The sequence below is a fragment of the Pseudophryne corroboree genome, chromosome 3 (genome assembly GCF_028390025.1).
Source record: "Pseudophryne corroboree isolate aPseCor3 chromosome 3, aPseCor3.hap2, whole genome shotgun sequence".
Classification (NCBI taxonomy): Eukaryota; Metazoa; Chordata; class Amphibia; order Anura; family Myobatrachidae; genus Pseudophryne; species Pseudophryne corroboree.
The window spans coordinates 676,158,064-676,179,274 of NC_086446.1; the positions used below are offsets into that span (position 1 = coordinate 676,158,064).

Genomic DNA, 21,211 nt, shown 5'->3' on the forward strand with positions numbered 1-21,211 from the left:
CCGTGTTTAATTTGTAAGATGCAATGAGTCAGTAGGAAATACAAGTGCAAGAAACTAACATTGCATTTAAGAGTAGCATTTTATTGATATGTTGCCTAGTAGGATGGCAGTTACAGTAGGTGCAGACAGAGTATGGCCTATTAGGATGGCGGTCACAGTAGGTGCAGACAGAATATGGCCTATTAGGATGGCAGTCAAAGTAGGTGAAGATAGAATATGGCCTATTAGGATGGCGGTCAGAGTAGGTGCAGACAGAATGTGGTCTATTAGAATGGTGGAGACAGGTGCAGTCAGAATGTGGCCTATTAGGATGGCGGTCACAGTAGGTGCAGACAGAATGTGGTCTATTAGAATGGTGGAGACAGTAGGTGCAGACGAAATGGTGCCTATTAGGATGGCGGTCACAGTAGGTGCAAACAGAATATGGCCTATTAGGGTGGCGGTCACAGTAGGTGCAGACAGAATGTGGCCTATTAGGATGGCAGTCACAGTAGGTGCAGACAAAATGTGAACGTGACTGTTAGGCCACAAAGAAAGTTCTTAAGCAGATAACGGGGTTTATTGCTAAACATCAGGTAACTGGTAATAGCAGTAATGCAGTGGGTAATTGGTGTTGCAGTGTTGCAGCCTGATACATATTTGGTGTGCTGGCTGTTGCAGAATGCACCAACAGGCTGTGTACCTTATGTATGGCAAGGGCATATAAGCGGTGGTGCAGCATGGTTCTGTAGCCTTTTGTGGTCCAGTGCACTGGGACTGCCTCCATGTCCCAAGGACGCCTGAGGACAAAGACCTGTAGTGTACCTGCACATGCGCATGTTGGAGGCCAGACACATTAATCCACAGCAATGATCATTCAGTGGACTTTGCAACTAATTCATGTTTGTACACATGTCTACGCAGCTGCAATTTTTTTAGGTTTTAGGTTACGGACTTGCTAATAATCACAAATGAAGCTGCCGTCCAAATAAGAATAAAGACGCCCACCGGGGCCATCACAAAGTGCTCAGCAACTGTGTACACATACGCAAGTATCGATGCAATATCAAGGAACTATTACTCCTGAGGTTGGCCTACTGTATGGCTACGCAGACTGGCCACGGCAGTGGCAATGCTGGCGCCATGTTTTTCTATGTACATGATCGCAGCTGAAGGTATATTCCCCGATAATGGCCATGACAAGTCTGCTTTTTTGTGCCAGTCCCCGTTACCTTCCCCAAACGGTCCCTTCCTGTCAATCACTCTGCGTATAAATGTCAGTGTGAGCACAATTGCGACACATGCGCAGTCTGCTGATAGCACTGCCTGAGCCATGCTGAATCTGTCACTCAGTGTAGTGTATACTGTAAAAGCATGCCCTAGGCAGCTGGCAAGCGGAGCAGCTAACAGCAGGCAGAGGGGAATCTGCGTGCCCACATATGGTGGTGCCCGTGCGCGGGTGCCCAGGTGGAAGGTGCCTACAGCCAGCCCTGCTATGGAAGATATACTGTAGAAATGCGCTTGTTAATACTGTATGCCCAATGTGGCCTCGCTGGTACTGCCCAACAGGGAAATCCAAACTTCATGGGAAAGGTCTGCCAAACCAGCTGCCCAAATAGCACTGAGAGGTGTGCAGATACCCGGTGACGTAACTGAGCATATAGTACAGAAATGGTTTATGTCATGAATTAGGAGAATTAGGAGATTCAACTATGAGAGGGGTTGTACACCCCCACCCCCCACATTGGACAGAGATGAGTCAACTAGAAGATGGGAGGCTGATCTAAATTGGAGAGTGCATGGTGCAACGGGATATACAGAGTAGGAATTTGAAATGTTGAATTCCAATTTTAATTGGTCAAAAGATTTAGGAAGTTGATTAAAACACACCTGCCTGGCTGTCTCCAAGCTAAAGTGCCATCATCTCCCTGAACAATTGTATATGTTTGTAGTCATGTCCCGGGTCTCGTTCTGATAGCATCAGATGTTCTTCTTTCTGCTGATTTATGGTTAGAATGATTTTTAAAATGCTATTGCAGTATGTACTTGTACCAACACCCCACCTCCTTTCCCCTCGCCCCACCGTTCACCCCATGTTGTCATAGGAAAAAGTATGTTGTAACGTTACAATTTGTCATAAAAAATGTCCATGGTTATTCCAAGTTCAAAAGTTTCCTCAGATGCGATCACAAAATAAAAAGAATACACCTGCCCAAAGTATTATCTCCAAGAGATTTAACTCCTCATACTGATTATTAATCCAGAGGAAGGTCTGAGGGTGAAATCATACACCACCCAACATCTCCATGCAGTGGCCAGACCTTAGCAGCTTGTCTGATGATAGGAAACATTCTGAGACAGTTCTAACATGAGGACAGTACGTCTGTTCTCCAACATGTCATATTAGTAACTGAGCCGTACTCCGTGTCGGACTGGGGCATGAAGGGCCCACCGGGGGAACACAATGGTAGGGACCCATGTGTAGGGGTGTGGCCAGCCACCACAGAGGCTTGGCTAACCATTAGAGAGTACATGGTCTGGACCCCTTGAGAAATATATATATATATATATATATATATAGTAAATACTGCTACAGTAGTACATGCATGATAATGTACCAGATTAATACCAGAAATGCACTGTAGAGAATACACCATAGTCCTGTGCAGTATAAGGTAACCTATGCATACCTTCCAAATTCTGTGATCCTCGGTACGGAAAGGGGACGGGACCTCACTAAAATGGGCAGGGCCTCGAGAGAAGGGGCAGAGCATCGCGCTACGACCCCCGTTTTTGTTATTTTGAGGGCGTGCCCAGAACTCCCTGCGCAGCTGGGCAGCCCCTTCCTCTCCACCCCGCACTGTTCAGATGCCGTGTACATGTGCACAGCATCTATTCAGTGATCACTGGCTGCTTTGCAGAGCAGCGGTGATCACTTGTTCTCCCAACTGCCACCCTCGCCTGCGGGACGCTGCGACCTGTGGGAGGGACTGCGGGACAGTGTCCGAATAGCGGGACTGTCCCATTAAAATAGGGACAGTTGGGAGGTATGCCTATGTATAATGTATAATTCAAATGCACAGTCTGGAATCTGATCCCTACAGGAGGGGGGTTTCCCCTCTGCCCCTGTGGGCCAGTCCGACCCTGGTCATACTGTTCTTAAAAGCAGCATTTTCTTTCATCAACTGAGACTATATCACACTAATGACTCCAGAAAAAGTCCCTATAAGTGTAAATATAGGTGTTCAAATTTCCAACATGCTTCCTGGCTACTGGGCAGTGCGTCAGGGGACAATATAACACAAATATATGGACTAAGGGAGAGTTATTTAGAGACATTTCAGAACCATGTTCAATTGAAAGATTTGTAATATACTGTATACTGCATTTATAGTAAACAACCACTAATTTAGATGATATTCAACCAGTTTGTACTGCAGGATCAACTCTAAATTTCTCTGTGTTTGTATAATATATTTGTAGCCTGTAGATGTCGCTGTTGCGGTCTATATACAGTATACAGTATGTGAATGTTAGCCACATGAAAAATACAAATTGTAATATGAACTATTAGTACTCCCCACCCCCTCTCACCATTTCCATAAGCCTCATTGTAAAATTACCTCACCCCTTCCAGGGGCAATACCCTCCTCATTACCCTCCACCCCACCTTTTGGTAATAGATCCCTAGTGACATAAGCCCTCTCCAACTTTACCCCTCACCATATAAGTACTGCACAACAACCATCCCCTCAGAACCAATAGACCTTTAAGGGGAATTACCATCCTACATCCCTGTACCTATACATCCCACTCAGGGGCATTAGCCAACCCTAGTGGTATTACCCCTCCACCTAATGTAAAGCACAGCAGAGTGTGTATCAGGGAGGGATATCATCAGTTGCAGCTGATCTCTGCTCTCTGCCTTCTCTGACATTCCCCTTTGCACTTTTGCAAGTGGCGCATGTGCTCCCGAATGCCTTTTGCCACGAAATTCTGGGCATGTAAATGCCTGCCCAGTTTGTGACGTCAATCACAATGGATCAGGCAGTGTGTATGCACAACACACTGCCTGATCCGCCTGTAGATACAGTATATCTGCAGATGAATTGATCTGTAGATGTATCTATAAGTGTGTACCCAGCATAACACTGCCGGGATAGGAGGGTGGGGAACAGGAGAGCCATTCTGCATGTGCAGTGGGATGGAGCAGGATTGCACAGTCGTCTGGGAGTGCACCAAAAAAGTGGTTAAGACAGGTAACAGATAACGAGCGGGTTGCAGCAACGCTAAAAGTGTAGCCAAACTTCTGAAAGTGCAGTCGTCAGAGATTTGGATGCTTACCGCATATGCACCTAGCTCTGGAATACGATATATTACAGAGCTTGGACTCGATGAACAATGCCATCTGAAGATGGCATTACCTTATAGATGCCTATGGGCTTCTTTCGGTCTTTCCCCTGAGAGGGATCCAATTGTATAAACACAGCTGACCTTGATGGTGTTTTTTTCTCTGTTCATACAGTACATATATTATCATGTAGCCTTAGGAACCACCAGTAACAGAAAAGCCGTGAAGTGGACTGGTGGCTTAACCATATATTTGCAAATATATATAACTAAGAACTCTGAATTTTCTACTACCATGTAGTGTATTGCTAATACCCCTTTGTGTGCTGGGGAAAATTGGTTTTGAGTATTTTTTCGTGTTACAGAAGTTTTTAAACTTCTGTTGAAATATAGCGGCGCATGAGTATTTTGCAAGCAAAACAAAAGATTAAAAACATGGGTGTAGGTGTATGTGATGTATGCCTGTCATAATGCTGGCACATACGCTACTGATGCAGACCCACACACAACTTGCAATAGTTGACACTTTTTTAGGTCATGCGTTTTCCGCCCGTGATCTGAGACACGGTTGTGTTCATACTTTACATCAGGCCCTTAGTGAGAATTTATACAGTACAATAAACATCCGTCAGCTCAGGATCCAGACTTCTTGGCTCTCCAAGGAATAAGCAGTGTAAGACAGTTTATATAAATGTGCACCAGTTCTATTAATAGACCAGAAGATTTCATGGGCAACAGTAAAAATTTACATAATTTACTTAAACTGGATCATCAAGGCAGCTCATATGGCTGTAAGTATAAGTAAGTCCATCTCTGAACTTGCATCGGACCTCTATCTTATGCCCTTTTACCTAGGTCAACTCAGCACCTGCATCGCACACAGGAACTGCAGGCAATGCCAGTGCAGCCGTACACTGTAATCTAGTTGTAATGTCGGGTATACACTGGAGTGATGTTGGACCGATTTACCTTTTTAGAACGACAAATCTGTATCGCTCAGTGTGTACGGTTGATTTGCACACTCCCGGGGTTGTAAGTGATGGACAATCATTGGCCCTGCTGCACATCCGACTGGATGTCCGATGCTATCGATGTACGCAATGCAAATGAAGGACGGAATAGTGATCGTTCCATCTTTTTTTTAGATCTTTCCAGTGTGTACAGGCAATTGGGCTCAATGGAAGTTGTCCCTCAAATCAGCACAATTTGTCACGGGGCGTAGTCGCAAGGTCAGTGGCCCGCCAAACAGGACTATTTGGCACGATTTGAGGATAGGAGTATATGAACACATCTGTAATTAGCGTTGAGCATAATCAGAATCAGTTTTATTGGCAAGGTATAATTGCGTATACTAGGGATTTGTCTTTGGTTTGCTATACAACAGCCAAGTAGGTAACAGATAAGCAGGTGGGGGAGAGCAAGTAAAATCACACAGATAGGAATACCGTAGGGACACAAGTGAGTTACATGTACGTCTAGTCAGTCAATAATCAGGAGTTCAGCAGGCGGACCACTTGGGGAAAGAATCATTTGAGGCTTCTGGTGGACCTGGCGGGGACGGCCCTGTAACGCCTGCCTGAAGGAAGCAAGTTAAACATGCTGTGGCCGGGGTGTAGCTGGTCCTTTACTATCTTCATTGCCTGCTTTTTAGCTCTGGACAGGAACAGGTCCTGGACTGAGGGAAGGTCGGCCCCGGTGATCTTCTCTTCGGTTCTGACCATCTTTTGGAGCCTGTATCGAGGAGCACAGTACCGACTCCACAATCGCAGAGTTGAAGAGGAGCAGAAGCTTCTGTGGGATGTTGAACTTCCTTAGTTGCCTGAGAAAGAACAACCTCTGATGCGCTTTCCCGACAGTGGCGTCAGCGTTGGACACCCATTTAAGGTCCCGGGAGATTATGGTCCCCAGGAACTTGAAGGAGTCCACTAGCGATACCACACTGTCAGCAATCGTTAGCGGAGGTGCACTAGCTGACTTCTTCCTGAAGTCCATTTTCATCACGACAGTTTTGAGGGGGTTGAGCTCAAGGTTGTTGTGGCTGGACCACTGGGCCAACCGGTCTACTTCCTGTCTATGGGCTGATTCGTCCCCATTCTTGATGACGGTGGTGTCATCTGCGAATTTGATGATCTTTCACCGAAGACACCACCGTCATCGGCCTAATCAAGGACAGGCATCATAAGCTGTGGGTAATGGTGGATTGCTATACTGTTATTAAATAATACTTTCACTGAAAACATGTAACTTAGTCCTCACAGACATTCTCATATCACTCCAAACTATGTACAGTATTATATACACAGGGTCTTCTGACTATACCAGATCACCGTTTTTTTTTTCTTTTCTCTTTTTGCCTATACTATGATGTCCATTCACAATACTTGGTAAGTGGGGATGTTCCTCGGAAAGTACATGAGTATTTTGTATACACAGACACCACTTATATTATACATCTATTTTTTAAGACCAATAATATTTTCACGATTATTTAGCTTATTAAACCAGGAACCAGTATCATGGCCCATCAACTACTACTGTGTGGCTACTGTGATCTGCACTAGTGACATCATCGACGCGTGAAGCAGCCGACATATCCACTTTAATACTAACGTCTGTTTAACTATGTTTGTTGTGAAAATGGATTCTGGCATCTATTCCACAAACCCCTGCCAGACCCGTAACAGTTCTGGGGAACATCATTATCTTGATGTGTGCGATGACTAAAAAGACTTTACTGACCAAAACCAGATAAAAGTCTTCACAAAGCAAGATGAAAGGACAGACGTCAGACACAATGAACCCTTGTAATGTGCTGGGGCACATGCTTAATGAGAGTGACTGTAAATCCAGCAGACCATTTGGCAGAATAGAGAAATCGTGTTCATCTCTAAATTTATGTGTACAGATGTGACCAGTGGTCTCTGATTACTTCCAAGCATTCTGGTCCTGCCCAGAAATGTGCTGGGACAAGGCTGCTGTTTGCCCTTAGATACCATGTAATGGCATTAATAGTCCTTTAAAAGCTTTAAGACAATTGGATTTGCTTTCAGAAACACTTTCCAGTAACAGTAATTAAATGGGTTTTCCACTTTCAGATGTCTATTTTATTGGCTTGTACATGTCACCCTGCGACTTTTGCTAAATGCCCTCCTTTTATGTTCTTTAATGTTTGTCAGCTATAGATTTATACAGTATATTCATTCTTTTGGAGCTATATTGTTTAGCCACACCATGACATTACATAAAGCTAGTCTTGATATTTGTATGCAGCGTAGTGAGTTCTGGGGCAACTGAAATGTACAGTATTGCACTGGCGGACGATACAAACACGTGACTGAAAATAATAGAAAAGTAAAATCTGATGTAATGTTATAAACACATGGCTGAAAAGCATAACAGAAAGCTAAACACTTCATAAAAGTTTCAGGGGGAGATGTATCAAACCTTGGAGCAGAACTGCTCATACCCGATTTGGCACCCTGGGCATGATTTTGGCTGGTGCCCGCAAGCAGATAATCCCACCAGCAAGTGTTTAGAACGCACTCTTTAGAAGCAGCCAGCAGGGTACAGACACCCCATGGCATATCTCCCAACATCCGGAAGTTTGAAGTTGGGATCCCTTGCGCGGCGCCACCGAAAAGAGTGTGTGGCCAGTTAAAAAAAGGGCATGGCTTCGCGTGAATGCCGATCGTGAGCGCGGCTTACGGACATTAGGTTGACAAAACTTAGGTCGACAGTCATTAGGTCGACATAAGTTTTTAATTTTTAATTTTTTTTGAACTTTTTCATACTTTACGATCCACGTGGACTACAGTTGGGAACGGTAACCTGTACTGAACGCAGCGGTAGCGGAGCGAGGCACCTTGCCCGAAGCATGGCGAGCGAAACGAGCCATGCGAGGGGACACCGTGCACTAATTGGGGTTCCCCGTCACTTTACGAAGAAAACGACACAAAAAAACAACAAAAAAAAAAACTCATGTCGACCCTTTTCCATGTCGACCTTGTTCAAGTCGACCTAATGGCCATGTCGACCAATAGTGGTAGACCTAATGACCCATACCCAGCCACACCTCCCATATTCATCACAGTGTAGGCTCTGTGAGCTGCTGGCCATAACCCCGGTCCCTTTGGTTCCCTGGAGAACAGCGTCTATTCACCGCTGCTCTGAACTAAGTAGACTGCCCCCCCACCCAACCCCACTGCGAGACACTGCGGCCCGCGGGAGGGACAGCGGGACAGACCATAAAAAGTGAGTGTCCTGCGAAAATCGGGACACGATGTATGGGGAAACCGTGGCAGCAGGCAGCAACACACAGATAGAACTTCTGCTGAACTGCTAGTGACAGGATGCTGCATGTGACATGCATGTTCCATGACCTGTTTACACACTGTAGTGTGTGTGTTCCTGGTCACATACAGTAAGCTCCCTCCCCTGCTCCCCCTGTAGTAGCACTGAGCTGGTGTCTGTATATGCCACGGGATACTACCTGGGTGCCGGCTTTCCCGGGGTCCCACTGCCCGTCTCCTCTACCAGGTGCTTCTCTACCCGGTGTGCTCACTCTTTGTTTCCCCCTTTCTTGGGTTCACAGGGGGTCATTCCGACCTGATTGCACACTAGCTATTTTTTGCAGCACTGCGATCAGGTCAAAACTCTGCAAAACTGCGCATGCATATGCACCGCCATGCGCAGGCGCGTCGTACGGGTACAAAGCGAATCGTTGCTGAGCGATGGATTTAACAAAGAATCCATTCGCCCAGCCGATCGCAAGGTGATTGACAGGAAGAAGGCGTTTATGGGTGTCAACTGACCGTTTTCAGGGAGTGTTTGGAAAAATACAGGCGTGTCCAAGTGTTTGCAGGGCGGGTGTCTGACGTCAATGTCGGGACCGGACAGGCTGAAGTGATCGCAGCGGCTGAGTAAGTTCAGACCTACACAGAAACTGCACAAAACTTTTTTGTACCGCTCGGCTGCACAAGCGTTCGCACACTTGTAAAACGAAAATACACTCCCCCATAGGTGGCGACTATCTGATCGCAACACAGCAAAACATAGCTAGCGTGCGATTAGGTCGGAATGCCCCCACAGTCTCTGACTTCTGCTTTGCAGTGGCTGCTCCTCCCTGTGAGCTGGGTCTCTGGCAGCCTTACGCAGTGGATTACATTTCCACTGGCTACTGGAGAGGAAGACTTTTCACGTGCTGCTCCCTATCTCTGGAATTCTCTACCTCTCCATATTAGACTCTCCACTTCTCTACAAAACTTCACACAGGCTCTCAAGGACCACTTCTTTGTTAAACCCAGTTGTCTCTCTTCCTAACCCTCTGTTCTGTGTTCACTGTATACCCCATCTGTGTCACCCCTGTCCGTCTCCCCCTCCTCTTTAGAATGTAAGCTCTCACAAGCAGGGCCCTCTTCTCTGACGTGCTTATCCTTCTCTTACTTAGATTATTATCTACTCTATACTTACTACAAGGCACCTAACCCTTACATTCTGCGGGTATGAGTAATCAGATCTACATGAAAAAGGTCTATAGTCAGCAAGTCGACCACTAATGGTCGACAGAGTCAAAAGGTCAACATGACAAAAGGTTAACAGTAGGAAAGGTCAACAGGGTCAAAAGGTCAACACATGAAAAGGTCAACATTACAAAAGGTTGACACAAAAAAGGCAACAGAAGTTTTTATGGTGTCATTTTAGCTGTCAAAGCATGTGGAACCCTAATTAGTGTACCGCTGTAATCTCACATAAGCCAAAGTCATAAGCACACAGTCCACATCTCAAGAAAAGTTAGTCAAAATCGGTGGTGCTGGGCTCCGGGGAGTTCAGGGGAAATCGCAAGTGAAAATCGGGCATAGCAAGGATCTCACTGTGTGTACACACACTTAGTCCTCTGTATCTGTGGCATAATGTTTGTTTCAAGACTGAATGCAATATTTTTTTTATTTACTATTTTAAAAGCAAATTCCCCAACACGCCTGTTTCCCTGTAACGCTACCTCGCTGCATTACCTCATCACATTAATTCCACAATGACGTGTGTGCGTGCAACTTCAGATCAGTAACGCCATATAACCCAGTAACCGAAGAATCCCTGGAGAATAATCATATCTTTCATGTCAGTCAGACGCTCCAAAAATAGTAATAAACTACAGCTATTGCGCATTACATCATTAAAGCTTACATCCAGCCACAGCACAAGACTTTCCATCACATTTGTGCTTTTCCACCACAGCTTTTAAAACCAAGAGGTCACAGAGGCTGAAGAGCACAAACCTACATTCTATATTCCTGTGTGTGCATCACTCAGCAATAACTTATTCCCTAACCGGATATCTGATCAGCCACTACCACATGCACAACATCAACCATCGTATAGAATAACAAAAATATAATATACAGATGCAAATGTTTGATCCTGTATGCATTTGTCCTTCTGTCTGTGACACAACACAACTAAGCTGTGATGAATTAAAGCTGTACTACCAGTTAGCAGTGGGCGTGATTGTTCTCACTTTTAAAATGGCCACTGGGAGAGATTTGAGCAGAAGGACCAATAATAAGCTACTTGCGGCTTCATTCATACTGGATTAGGCAGGTACAGCCCTGAGGAGGTGTGACCAGTAATGTGTGGGTGTGGCCAATGCCATGTGGGTGTGGCCAATGCCATGTGGGCATATACACCTTTACACCGTCAGCCACAATATCTCTCTACATATTTAAAAGCAGAAAAATTTCATCATGTTGTGAGGAAAACAGGAATACAATTTTAATACCTATGATTTATGGCCGACGGTGTGGAGAGCTTCGTGGCTGGTCATCACCATACTGTCATGATGATGGGCCTTTGTTTAAGTGGAGGCCTGGAGCTGTAGATCCATCTGCCCCATTATTAATCTGGCCCCTAATTCCCTCACACGCATAACTAAAATACTTAAAAAACACTGACATCCTTTTAGAACAAGCGACCAGTGTTAGCTTTACAAAATAACGTTTCACTTCTAAATCTGCATAAGCAAAATTTAGAGTTAAATGAAAAATTAATTGATTGATACCATCTTAGATTTATAGTGTATATGGTAGAGGCAAAATCACAAGCAATTTGCTGCTACGAGCCATCCTCCCTGCGAGTCCCGGTTTTTGCTAGACGACTGGGACATCAGCATACTTCCGGCCGTCTGCTTCCCGCTGGTCACTAGAAACAGGGGACGCCTGTCGGCCACAGGAGGTTGTGTGCTGTGCCAGGGAGAAGTGTAGCATTCCAGCTGCATGAGATTATTTATTAATTGGGGCTCGGCCAGGCTGGGCTCCAGATTGGCTCTTCTCTACTTTAGTAGTAGTCAGCCCTGTCAGTCCCTGCCGGTTATAGTTCATTCCTGCCAGCGTGAGCCTCTGGTCCTCAGCTCTTGGTTCTGGATAGGTTATTCCAGTTGGATTCTCCTGTTGGTTTTTGAGCCTATCCTGTAATCCTGGCCTGCCTGAATATCTACTAGTGCCCTGCACTGCTGGAGTAGCAACCACTCAGCCTATCCTGTATTCCTGGCCTGCCTAAATATCTGCCAGTACCCTGCATGGCTGAGCCGCAACCTCTCAGCCATATCCTGTACCCCTGGCCTACCAACATTTGCCAGAACTGTGTAAGGCTGGAGCTGCAACCTAACAGTAATATCCTGCATTCTTGGCCTGCTCATCATCTGCTAAAACCCTGGAGCAGCGACTCTTTAGCCAGATCTTGTGTTACTGGAGTTATTACCACTTCTGCCAAGCTCTCTGTATGTTTGGGACTTTTGCTACTCAATATCATATCCTGTGATCTTCAGACTGAATGTATAAGCTCTTACTGTTCCAAGCATAAATCCAGGTGGTCACCAAAGTACCGGTGAACATTACTCTCTCTATGGTTACAGCGGATGACTGTTAGTCGTTGAAGACCTTGCTAGCAGTGACTCAAAGGGTCTTGTACAAATCAGTTCTGGTCATCGTAACATTTGCACAGCTCCCAAAAAATAGTTCAAATGTTTTTTTCCTTGTTATCCTGTATATGTGGATACCAGATATATGTACTTTTCCCAATGTTTGGGCTAACTACAGGGCCAGAAATATTGTACCGCACCATTTATCACACGATTGTTGTGAACACCATGGGCCGGATGTAATGGCTTGCGAGACGGCCAGAGCTCCGAGACTCTGGACAAAATAGTACTTTTTTTTAAAGCAGCAAACGTTTACAAGGTAAAACCAACCAGGTTTTGCCTTGTAGACGTTTGCTGTTTTAAGAAAAACACACGTGTTCAGCCAGAGTCTCGGAACTCCGGCTGTTTTGCAAGCCATTACATCCGGCCCCTTGTATAATGGATGGCAGGTTCAGGAATCATTCCGTACGATTATTGGGTCCACCACTGTCAGTGGGAGTCTGGACTCACAAGCAACAGCCCATTACTGCCATTTTGACACAACACCCAAGTGAGTCACTATATACCTGAAGCCAACAGGCTAGAGTACACCTATTAGGGAACTACAGCCAAATTTTACATTATAATTTAGGATTTCTATTACCATTCTTGAAAATGTCCTTTTGATGAACTCATATTTTTCTTTCATGATGTACTCAACCCTTTACGATTCCAAGTTGGAAGTGGTCCCCACCTAAGTACTGACAGATGGCATAAGTGGCCTATGCCATTATTGACAATCCATTTATTTAACAAAATGGAAGTCTGTAGATGGGAGAGTTAAATGATGGTGAGACGAAACAAAGAATGGATGGAATAAAACCATTTGTAAAGTGGAATTATATTTGTACCTACCCATTGGCGCAAACGGTGGAGGGGAGGGTGGTGTTCTGAGTTCCTAGAACCCCCTACCATGACTGACCACAATCGGAGCCCCATTCCCTTGCGGCATAATGCTGTGATTCGCAGGTGTCATTTTGGCTGCACCACTACCCATACACCTGCAAGACCTAATGATGCAATTTACATGGCTTCACCTATAACAAGAGCAGGGTGGACAACCTCTAAGATTCTCTCATACCTACTGTTTTGAAATTAGACCAACCACACAAGACATTTTTCCCAACATTCCTGGGTTTAACCAGGTTTTATTAGGTTCACAAACAAATGACCCATAGAATATTATGGGGATAAGCCAGTCTTATTGGCCTTTCTGAAAGTACAGTCCAGTCCCAACTTGTCTATCTTACCATGTGATTGCAATTGCATTCTTACAGGTCTTCTATAGCTCAGATAAGAAAGAGTTGCAATGCAATTGGCAATGGCTGCTGAGCAGCAAAATCATTACAATCCCACTGTAGTTGCTACTCATTGTCTTCCAGACATTTCTCTCCCTGAAGAGAATAGTCAGTAGGAGGCATTGTCATGTACAGTAATTCACCCATTCTTCTCTCAAGTAGGTGCCCTTTTAACTTTGGGTTCAAAGGTTAAAGGTATATAATACACTTCTCGCAACACTTCTAAAATGCTATTGTAGTGACATAAGGTAAATTAAGGTAGGGTCTACAATCAGATGTACACCACATCCTTTAATGATCTTGGCTGCCAAAGAGGCTCTGCACTTTGTATGGGGTTGTAGGCCCTTTAGAAACTTTGTAAATGAACAGCGTATTGCATATGGTAGTATTTGAAGTGTGTTATGATTGTGCTCTAGCAAGTTGCCTACCTGAGATTGAAAGCGACTACATTTGTCAAAGAGGAAGAGCTAGAGAAGTTGCTCGTCATAGTTTGTACAAAACCATTATCTCGCTTTGGGAAACAAATCTCCTATTTGACATTATTTACAAGAGGTGACCTAAATGTGTCCTAATATGCACCTAAATGAATGGCAGCTGTTATCCGTGACAGAAAACATTCAAACATATGGCAACGTATTACTTATAGCAACAAAGTGAGCGAGCAATGGGACAGGTTTGCAAGGATATTAAAAATAAAACTATTGCAGTTTGTATCTAATGGAAGCATATTGTTCTAGAACAAAAGAGATGTCCTGAGAATGGAACAGGAACAATACACAAGACATAGTATCGTCCTTGTTCCTGCCCAATGACAAGGTGCATTGGTCCTTTAGACAAGTATGTGTGTGTATGTGTGAGTTGCTTTTTGGAAACACACCAGCTGGAATGTCTTAAAGGTCCAGAAAAAGGCATATATGGTAAGTTATTGGCTTTAAATTTCTGTGGCTGTGATTTCTTCAAACTGAATCTCTGCACCGTGTAAGTCAAAATCATCCAGCTCCCTTGCCTCCAGTTCTAGAGTCAGCTGTTTAATGTCTCTCTCCAGCTCCCGGTTCTGTTGGTACATCTGGATATAGTTGTGCTGTAACTGCTTTTGATAACGAATCACCTTTTCTTTTTCCTCCTGCCATATGCGACGTTCATCCTCAAAAGTTTCCATAAGTTCCTGATTTCTCCTGCGTTCTATGACCAGCGACTCCCTGAGCCTTTCCATGTACTGCTTCATCCCTTGCAGGTTTTCCGTGTTCTGCCGCTGTGCTTTGGCCTCGTCACTCTCATAAAGCAAGAATGGATCTTCCTTCTCTTGGCAGTGGCACAGCCCGTGTCGTAGACTGGCTACGGCTGCTTCTCTGAGACTAGACACCTCTTGGTCCAACTTGCTGGCCTTCTCCCGTAGCAGTTCCGCCTCATTCTTCTTGCGCTGTAGTTCATTCTCGCACACCTCCAGCTCCAGCGTCTTTGTATGAGCAGTGTCCTGGAGCTCCTGGACCTGGTCTTCGCTAACCTGGAGGTCTGATCGCGTGTCTCTCAGCTGGGATCGCAGCAGCAATATTTCATTGGACTTCTGAGCCAGCTCACCCTGGGCGTCCTTTAGCTGCTGTTTAAGCAGCGATATTTCCCCCGATTTCTGACATACCTAAAATAAATGAATAAATATCAACTATGGCCATGTGTTTGTGTTTCCACATAAAGAAAATACTTTAAAAAAGGATATATTTATTTAACTTAAAGTAATTGTAGTTATTGCTTTATTTATGTAAAATGTTTTAAAACCATAGTGCATGCAAAATATTGTTGCAGGAGAAGTGCCTGATTGCTATTAATGACGACGGATTTTGCTTGGTTATATGTTTATTACAGCCACCATGATGTCTTAGGGGCATATCCAATTAGGCGCAGTGTTTACAGCGTAGGGACAGGATTGTATTATCCCATGCCGGGCCCCTAGGCTTTCAGGTATTTTGGGCCCCCCCTGGCACTTCAATCTTTCACCCCACTACAGCGGGCGTTTGTTAAGCAAAGCTTATGCCATCATTTACACTTCCGGTATTCACACAGACGATACCCAGTTTGCTACGACGCAGAGTACAAAGTGCCTTTATCCATTGGAGCCCTAGGATGCAGGTAACAGTACCTCTGCAAAAAAATAATAATGATGAGACCCTAGTCGCTGTGGGGCCCTTAGACTTCAACCTGGTCAGCCTTATGGATAATACGGCCCTCCATGGGGAAAGCTCTGGATTTAACGTCCGGGACTATTCAACTACTCTGCGTTTTCTCCACGCATAAAACCTGCACGTAATGTGCCCTATGCCATAGATTCCGAGTAAAAAGTTTTGGAATCTATGGGTTTCCCGCGTGTTATACCCCTGCGGGTGCATTTACTGCAGATTTTTAATTGCAGCTTCTGATCATCGTAATCCTTGTTACATGTGGGGACATTGGAACTAATGAAATAGTCTTATCTTGTGGCTAATTGGATATGCCCCTTGATGCTATGTTTGCAGTATCCGTTATAATGCACTGAAATAAATAATTCATTATCATGTTGATTTATCAATCAGGGAATGCTAATAACTACTGTAAACATTTGTGCCCATGATATTTTTTATTTCCATGTATTTATATAGCATCAGCATACCCTACTCTGGGAGTTATTCAGGACGCATCGCTGCTGCAGTAACCAGCGCCAAAGCACACGCACAGGTCGCGTCCTGCGTGACCAACCAATGCGATCTGATCGCTTTGGCTGCAAACGCCTCTGGCTGATTGACAGGCAGAAAATGGGGGCAGGTCGGCAATGTTTTCTGAGCGGCTGAGCGGCAGACCTCATGCATACGCAGCTGAACTGTGGCTGCAGAGGGTCTTCCACAGTTGTTGCGACCATATTTAAATTAAGGTCACAGCCAGAATCTACAATCTGTACTGAATAACCCCCTCTGTGTCGCTTTACAATTGGGGACAAACAGAGTAATAAATAACACTGAGTATGGACAGACAGACAAGTACTGTAGTAAGAGAGCTCTGCTTGCAACATAAATGTGATCCTAAAATCTTTATTGGAGACAAATTTAGTAAAAAATGTTTTGGTAATCTATAGCATAGCACCCAACCTCGGGCTCCGGCAAAGAGAACATCTGCGTGGAAATAGGGGGTGTGGCCTTGTAGGAAATGAATAGTACAAGTCCTGCCCCCATTTTTCTTCACTGTCAGGGCATGGGTAGTGCTCTAGAAGTTGCTGGCCAAGCCCCCAGTCCCCCTCTCCACGGAATAGAAGCTATGTGCATGCACACAGGGGCCTCTCAACACCCCACTTCCCCCCCTGCGAGATACTGCGGCTTGTGAGTGGGACAGTATCCAGAAAACAGGACTGTCCCTCCAAAATCGGGACAGTTGGTAAGTATGCTATAGTACAGTGCTTCTCAACTCCAGTCCTCAAGCAAGCGCAACAGGTTATGTTTTCAGGATTTCAATCTGTGGAAGCAGGTGGGAAATAGGATTTTAATTACCTAACGGTAAATCCTTTTCTCGTAGTCCGTAGAGGATGCTGGGGTCCACATTAGTACCATGGGGGATAGACGGGTCCACTAGGAGCAATTGGCACTTTAAGAGTTTGAGAGTGTGGGCTGGCTCCTCCCTCTATGCCCCTCCTACCAGACTCAGTCTAGAAACTGTGCCCGAGGAGACGGACATCTTCGAGAGAAGGATTACACAGATAGTGCCGAGATTCACACAAGCTCACACACAAGGCAACCCAAGCTAACTAGCTTGGAACATCAGCAACGGTTTAACAAGATTACTTACCAAGTAACAAGACAGTACTTACCCAGAACCAAGCAATACTGAACTAAATAACCACTGCAGGATAGCGAAGCGCTGGGCGGGCGCCCAGCATTCTCTACAGACTACGAGAAAAGGATTTACCGGTAGGTAATTAAAATCCTATTTTCTCTTACGTCCTAGAGGATGCTGGGGTCCACATTAGTACCATGGGGATGTACCAAAGCTCCCAGAATGGGAGTGAGAGCGCGGAGGCTCCTGCAGAACCAATTGACCAAACTTAAGGTCCTCAGAGGCCAAAGTATCGAACTTGTAGAACTTTGCAAACGTGTTCAACCCCGACCAAGTAGCTGCTCGGCAGAGTTGCAATGCCGAGACACCCCGGGCAGCCGCCCAGGAAGAACCCACCTTACGAGTAGAGTGGGCGTTAACAGACGTAGGACACGGCAAGCCTGCCGTAGAATACGCATGCTGGATAGTGAACCTGATCCAGCGAGAGATCGTCTGCTTAGAAGCAGGACACCCAATTTTCTTGGGATCATACAGGACAAACAGAGAGTTTGATTTTCTGTGATGAGCAGTCCTCTTCACATAGATTTTTAGAGCCCTTACAACATCTAAGAACTTTGCTGAAATTGAGGAGTCAGTCGCAACTGGCAACACAATAGGTTGGTTGATATGAAATGCTGACACAATCTTCGGAAGAAACTGCTGACAAAGCCCCCAACTCCGACAAACGTCTAGCAGAAGCTAAGGCCAACAAAGTGACAGCCTTCCACGTGAGAAATTTGACCTCAACCTCCTGTAGAGGTTCAAACCAGTCCGACTGAAGGAACTGCAACACCACGTTAAGATCCCAGGGCGCCGTAGGCGGTACAAAGGGAGGTTGGCTGTGCAGAACTCCCTTCAAAAAAGTCTGAACCTCAGGGAGGGCAGCCATCTGTTTCTGGAAGAAAATGGATAGAGCAGAAATCTGGACCTTTATAAATCCTAACCTCAGGCCCATATCCACAACTGCTTGCAGGAAGAGGAGAAAACATCCCAGTTGAAACTCCACCGTAGGAAACTTCTTGGACTCACACCAAGACACATATTTTTACTCCTTTCCTAGCCTGTATCAGGGTAGGAATGACCTTGTTCGGAATGCCCTTCCGAGCAAGTATCTGGCGTTCAACCTCCATGCCGTTAAACGTAGCCATGGTAAGTCTTGATAGGCGAACGGCCCCTGCTGCAGCAGGTCCTCCCGAAGAGGAAGAGGCCTTGGCTCTTCTAGCAGTAGATCCAGAAGATCCGCGTACCAAGCCCTTCTTGGCCAGTCTGGAGCAAAGAGGATTGCCTGAACTCCTGTTCTCTTTATGAGTGAGAACCCTTGGAATGAGTGGAAGTGGAGGAAACACGTACACCGACTGGAACACCCACGGAGTCACCAGGGCGTCCACCGTCACTGCTTGCAGGTCACTCGACCTGGAACAATACTGCCGAAGCTTCTTGTTGAGACGAGAGGCCATCATGTCGATTTGGGGTACGCCCCAAAGATCGGTTACCTCCTTGAACACCTCCGGATGGAGACCCCACTCCCCTGGATGGAGATCGTGTCTGCTGAGGAAGTCCGCTTTCCAGTTGTCTACTCCCGGAATGAAGATTGCTGACAGTGCCAACGCGTGTTTTTCTGCCCAGAGGATGATTCTTGTTACCTCTGACATTGCAGCTCTGCTCTTCGTTCTGCCTTGTCGGTTTATGTAAGCCACTGTCGTTACGTTGTCCGACTGTACTTGAACGGCCCGATTTCTCAGAAGATGGGCTGCTTGGAGAAGACCGTTGTATATGGCTCTTCATTCCAGAATGTTTATCGGCAGGCCGGCTTCCAGACTTGACCACCTTCCTTGGAAGGTTTGCCCTTGGGTGACTGCGCCCCAGCCCCGGAGACTTGCATCCTTGGTTAGAAGGATCCAGTCCTGAATACGAACCTGCGGCCCTCCAGAAGGTGAGGTAATTGCAGCCACCAGAGCAGTGAAATCCTGGCCTGTGGCGACAGACGTATTCTCTGGTGCATGTGTAGATGGGATCCCGACCACTTGTCCAGGAGATCCAGTTGAAAGGACCGAGCGTGAAACCTCCCATACTGCAGAGCCTCGTAAGAGGAAACCATCTTCCCCAGAAGGCGAATGCACTGATGAACCGACACCCGGGCTGGCTTCAGGACATCCCGGACCATTGATTGTATCACCAACGCTTTTTCCTCTGGAAGAGACACCCTCTGTACCTCCATGTCGAGGATCATTCCCAGAAAGGACAACCTCCTGGTTGGATCCAAATGTGATTTTGGGATATTCAGGATCCAACCATGTTCCTTGAGAAGCTGGGTTGTGAGAGCTATTGACTGTAACAGCTTCTCCTTGGACGATGCCTTTATCAGCAGATCGTCCAGATACGGAATTATGTTCACCCCGTCTGCGGAGGAGAACCATAATTTCCGCCATCACCTTGGTTTGGTCTTTCTTGGTTTAGAAACCCGAAAGGACTGAGATGCAGGTGAAGAAAAAGTTTTCTTCGGTAGCAGGAGCTGCTGAAGGAAGAAAAGGGGACTTACCCGCTGTAGCCGTGGAGATCCACGCATCCAATGCTTCCCCAAAGAGAGCCTGACCTGTGTAGGGTACGGTCTCCACACCTCTCCTGGATTCCGCGTCGGCAGACCACTGGCACAGCCACAGTCTTCGACAAGCTGAGACGGACAAGGAAGAAATTCCTGCAGCCATTGAAGCCAGGTCTTTCATGGATTCCACCATAAAACCTGCCGAATCCTGAATGTTATGGAGAAACAATTCAATGTCACTCTTATCTAACGTATCCAAATCCTCAAGTAACGTGCCTGACCACTTTACTATAGCTTTGGAAATCCATGCACAGGCAATAGTAGGACGGAGTATCGCCCCTGAAGCGCGTATATGGATTTGAGCGTAGTATCAGTCTTGCGATCAGCCGGCTCCCTTAAGGCGGTTGATCTTGGGACAGGTAAAACCACCTTTTTTGAGAGTCTGGATACAGACGCGTCCACTAGTTTTCCCATTATTTTCTATCCTCCTCAGGGAAGGGGAAAGCAACCAGAACCCTCCTAGGGATCTGGAATATTTTCTCTGGATTTTCCAATGTTTTTTCAAATATAGCATTTAATTCTTTGGACGCAGGGAAGGTTAGGGAGGCTTTCTTATTGTCTGTGAAGTAAGCCTCCTCAAGCTGTTCAGGTGTTGTGCCAGTAATTTTCAACACATCTCTAATAGCCTCTATCATCAACTGCACCCCTTTTGCAAGATATGCGGCCCCCCTGAGCACGTCCCCATCACCGTCTGCCGTGTCAGAGTTGGTATCCGTGTCGTCTTGCATGATCTGGGCAAGAGCACGTTTGTGGGAACCCACATAGGGGGGGCCTGAGGTAACAGAACCAGACCACGCCGCCATAGAATTCTGTAAAACCTGAGTTGCAGATTCATTCTGAGCAACCCTAGCAGAGATCTGAGAAATCATAGTTTTGATAGAGGATAACCACTCCAGCTCCCTTGCTGGTATCTGCGCTACAACAGTGCAATCCTGATTACATGGAATGAGATGATCCTGAGAGGACATGTCCTCAGCTGCATATGACACAGAGTCCCTGGACATAGCTGACTGGAGACCCCAAACACTCCACACACACACAGGGTAGGTTAGACAGAGTTTCCCCCCCTGAGAATAGCAAGAGGGACACAGAGATCAGAGCCAACCCACTCACAGCGCTGTTGTATATAAAGGACACCCCTTAGCTCCTACTGTGTACTGTAATAGTTGCACAGATCTAATTCACTGCCTCCCCACCCCT

The 21,211-nt window shown here is 45.9% G+C and overlaps 1 protein-coding gene across 2 annotated transcripts in view; it reads right to left on the reverse strand.

Moving 5' to 3' along the window:
- Nucleotides 1-13,407: 13,407 nt before the first annotated feature.
- The window catches only part of LZTS2 (leucine zipper tumor suppressor 2), a 285,481-nt gene continuing 277,677 nt past the window's right edge, over nucleotides 13,408-21,211 (reverse strand). For both annotated transcript variants that reach the window (XM_063961905.1, XM_063961906.1), the window contains one exon: nucleotides 13,408-15,214. In XM_063961905.1, coding sequence (XP_063817975.1) covers nucleotides 14,510-15,214 — 705 coding nt within the window. In that variant the 3' untranslated portion in view covers nucleotides 13,408-14,509. The remainder of the gene's footprint in view (nucleotides 15,215-21,211) is intronic.